This window comes from Zea mays, chromosome 3 (assembly GCF_902167145.1).
Source record: "Zea mays cultivar B73 chromosome 3, Zm-B73-REFERENCE-NAM-5.0, whole genome shotgun sequence".
Taxonomy (NCBI): domain Eukaryota; kingdom Viridiplantae; phylum Streptophyta; class Magnoliopsida; order Poales; family Poaceae; genus Zea; species Zea mays.
Genome location: NC_050098.1, coordinates 222,636,603 through 222,640,913, shown reverse-complemented (window position 1 = coordinate 222,640,913; position 4,311 = coordinate 222,636,603). Strand labels below are relative to the sequence as shown.

The following is a 4,311-nucleotide window of genomic DNA, read 5'->3' as shown; positions in this document are numbered from 1 at the left end:
TTATGGATTAAAGGCATATTTGGTGTGTGGTTAACTGTGTCATATTTTGCCTAAGGTTACTCGTCTGAATTGAAGAACTAATCTTAGGCAGAAAAATTAAACAAAGTGTGGTAAGTTAGGCAGCGAACCAAACATGTCCTAAAACAAGCCTCCAGACAGTGGTACATCAGGTTTGATCAGACTATCAGAAAGTTTAGTTTCAAGGAAAACAAGGAAGACAATTGTATTTATGCAAAATTTAGAAAAGGAAAGTATATCTTTCTTGTTTTGTATGTCGATGGCATACTATTAGCTAGTAGTGATAAGGATCTACTAGTAGAAACAAAAATGTTTCTTTCCTCAAACTTTGATATGAAAGACATGAGAGAAGTCTCTTATGTTATTGGAATAGAAATTCACACAGACAGACAAAAGGAAGTATTAGGACTCTCATAGAGTGTCGATTAGGGTTTTGTGGTCGAGTGATTAGCGTTGGCTAAACCCGTCGGACCCCCCTAATCTATTTATATGGTGTCGTGTGACCAGAGGCTGCAACCAACGGTTAGGATAGCCTCTGATCAGGGACGCGGTTAGACGATCAGGATTAATCCTACCCTGGTTACTGTTAACCGGCTAATGTAGAGGACACATACTAACAAAAATATCTACTAGAAAAGATTAAGCACACTACGACAAACTTGTTGAGGGCAAAAAAGAAGCAATGGAGCTACTGGGTAACGACCTAATGTGGCGAATGGCTCATGGGAGTGATAGATAACTCTGACAAGCAATTGTTAGAGCCTAATCAAGGTCAAGAAGGGTGAAGCAAGATCAGTACCTTACTGCAAAAGCTCCTGGAACAATCCTGGGCAGCAGGGCATAACCGATGGTGACTTGTCGTCGGCAAGGCTATTTGACAAGTCGACTTGTGAAGTCTTTAGGTGAGAAGGACAGTCCTGTGAACCCCATGTTCTCCTTAAATCAAACGGAAAAAATTCTTTGCATACGGCATACAAAGAATCTCTTTTATAGTCCCTCAGATCCACTATCTGGTGGTCCATATAAATAAAAGAAAAACAAATTACTAAAATATTAAGTTGCAAAATTTGATCTGTTTTTGTGGGTGTCCAAGTAGTGTATGTGAGGGGCTGTAAAATAGGGTGTTTACATCTAGTGATAACTGAAAAGACACGGAAAGATACTGACTACTAATCATCCATGGATAGAAGAAAAAAATACGTAAAAAGGTCCAATGCTACGACACAACTCTTGGCCTGAAAGCCCAAAGCCCATTGGACCAACAGCCACATGTGAATCCCTGAGCTAGCATCGTATCATATCGCTCTGAGCTTGATCTGGGCACCATGCATCGGGCGCAGCATTATAACTCGGCGCGGCGCATGGGTATACGTCGGCGCGAGCTCGAACTGGAAGCGCTGAAGGATCATGCTCAGCGCCATCTTGGCCTCCAGAAGGGCGAAGTTCTGGCCGATGCATATCCGCGGGCCCCAGCCGAAGGGGAAGAACGCCAGCCTATCCTTGGACGCCCTGGCCACCCCCTCGGCGAACCTCTCCGGCCTGAACTCGTGCGCATCGCTTCCCCAGATGTCGGGGTCGTGGTGGATGAACAGCACGGGCAGCTCCAGGGTCACGCCGGCAGGGTACGTGACGTCTCCGACCACCATCTCCTTGTACGTTTTCCTGCTGAACGCGATGGCCGGCGGGTACAGCCGGAGGACCTCGTAGAGGATCATGGTCACCTGCACAATGAATCGGGAAGAGTGAGCGGTTTGGCTGTATGCCTGCATTATAGTATGTAAGAAACCAGACATGGAAATAATCAGCCGGAGTACGACGGCGGTGGCGACTCACTGTTTTGAGGCGACTCAGGCCGTCGTATCCCGGTTGGTTCTTCTTCCCGAACAGTCCGAGGACTTCCTCCCTCGCACGGTCCTGCCACTCCGGGTGCATGCTTAGCAGGACCATCGTCCACGTGAGCAGCACCGACGTCGTCTCCATTCCCGCGAAGTAGAACAGCTTGCACTCCTCCATGACTTCCTCCATCGTCAATCCTTGGCCGGGCTGGCCGCTCTGATCGCCTGTCTCTCTCGCGTTTGACTCCAGCAGCAAGCCCAGCAGGTCATCTTTGTCGCTCTCACCTTCTTTCATAGCTTGCATTCTTTTACCGATCAGGCCCCGAAGAATCCAGTCGATCTCGCTTTTGATTTGGCGCATCCTTCGGTTGTTTTTCGTTGGCAAGGACCTGGAAGTGGCATTTGTACGTTTGATTGTTTCCCATTCAGAATACTAATGGGCGAAAGAGGATATGAAATGAAGGTGATATGTATTCAATTCCAGTAATTTAAAACTCACATGTATCCCGGAACGGCGAACTTGTCAATGATGGACATGAGGCGCTCAGCTTGCTCGGCCTGCAGCTGGAAAATCTTTCTTCCTTCGAGGTAGCTGCTGCCGAACGCGGTGCGAGAGATGACATCGCCGGTGAGGGTCTGAAGCTCCGGGTCCACGTCCAGCTCGCACGAGCCGTCGGGGCCAAGCGACTGCGCCCATCGGCTGACGAGCTCTTCACAGCACGCAGAGAACGCCGGCAGCATGAGCTGCACAAGTATACACACTCACTCACTCACATGATCAGTCACAACACAACACAAACTCGACCGAAGCGAACAAATGATACATAATAGAGTTACCACCGGACCTTGAGCTTCTCGAGGTGGAACGCAGGGTTGAGGATCCTCCTGTGCTTGACCCACTTCTCGCCTTCGTGGTTGGCCACACCGTCGGAGAACAGCTTGGTGAGCGCCGGGAACTTGGGCTTCTCGAAGTGGCCGAACTTGTTGGCCATCACATCCCTCGCCAGGTCCGGGTCGACGACGGTCACCCTGGGGACGGGGCCGAACCAGGTGAAGCACGTCTTGCCGTGCTCCAGGACGGCGCCGTGGATGAACGGCTCGACGTGGCCGGCGATGTCGTGGCACCGCAGCGGCAGGGGCCTGGCCCCGGCCTCCTCTTTTGACCGGCGGTACTCCCTGAGGTCGCCCGTGAGGAAGCGGTACGACGTGCCCCGCAGGCCCTGCGCGCGCAGCGCCCGCTCCAGCCGCCGCGGCTCCCACCACAGCCGGTCCAGCAGCCGGGCGGCCTTCCACAGGAGTAGAGCGCCCAGGACACCGTAGACGATGAGGAGGCCCGTCGAGGCGACTGCACTCGCCAACGCTCCAAGAACCATTTTGCTCTCAGTCTCAGCTAGCTCTCAAGTGAAACTGGAGAAAGCAGAGTGAACGATCGCTGAAATCTGCGCCAGTGTTGCTCCTCTTATAAACAGTAATCACTGCCTCACTGGCTAGCTTGGTTGGTCCATTGTTTTGTACTGTAAGGTTCGCCGTGGTGGGCATTCTCGTGATGCGGCAGACCACACCTCGCTCGTAAGGGGAACTTGGCAGTGAAGGTATCCCGATGGAGATCGGGCTGGTATTCGTCAAGGTCAAAGCCTCTCGAAGGGAGGGTACCGTGCTTCCTTGTTGCTTCATCTAAAAAAACCACGCTGCAGCAGGCACCTCGTGATGACGCAGGATACGGGCACCACACACCCCACCACGTGAAGACTCATGAGTCATGACGGTGCCTGCTTCCCTGTGGCTTCGTTTCATTTCCGTGAAATCGGGAAGCATTTTTGGGGAACCCGCTGGGCAAATATCAAATCCGGACTTTGGATCAGTTTACTGACCGAAAGAACAGGATCTTGCAGGTTGGAATTCATCCAGCCATCGTCCTGGAGGCCGGGGCACAATATAAGGCAAAATTTACAGAGAACACGAAAAGTGATGTCAACGAATCAGCCCGAGCAAAAGAAATATTCGATTGACCAGTAGACACATTAAAATAAAAAAACATCACGTCTATTAAAACAATGTTTTCAAATTGAATGTTTGAGAGATAAACATAACGGAATTTTTTGCTTTTAATAGAAGGGCAATTTATATAAAGAAAGTAAATTGGGCAATTTATATAACGGAAATTGTAACGGGTCCAGACCCCCTCTTCTTATATAGATGAAGTGTTACGGCCGATTGAACTCACCACAATCGATTCTACTTATCATTTTTACATTACATATTAGGAGTAGCCCTAGTTTAGCCTTCTAGCTACTACCTCAAATCTTCATCTCTCTTCGGCTCTACGTCGACTAGAGACATCTTGGGTGACCTATCAACACCAAGACACGCCCTAGAATCTCTCCTCCCCAATGGGTCCTTCCCGGGAGGCAAGATCTAGGTCTGCTGCGAAGAAGACGACCCTCTGCGCTATCACGGA

The 4,311-nt window shown here is 50.1% G+C and overlaps 1 protein-coding gene across 1 annotated transcript; it reads right to left on the bottom strand.

Annotated features, from left to right (window-relative positions):
• Positions 1-1,136: 1,136 nt before the first annotated feature.
• LOC100382651 (cytochrome P450 family 72 subfamily A polypeptide 8) lies at positions 1,137-3,399 on the bottom strand. Its single transcript, NM_001175375.1, has 4 exons — positions 2,699-3,399; positions 2,353-2,597; positions 1,852-2,242; positions 1,137-1,739 (listed from the first exon to the last, which is right to left on the bottom strand). Exons 1-4 carry the CDS (start codon positions 3,224-3,226, stop codon positions 1,314-1,316), a joined length of 1,590 nt encoding a protein of 529 aa, NP_001168846.1. The 5' UTR covers positions 3,227-3,399; the 3' UTR covers positions 1,137-1,313.
• Positions 3,400-4,311: the final 912 nt, after the last annotated feature.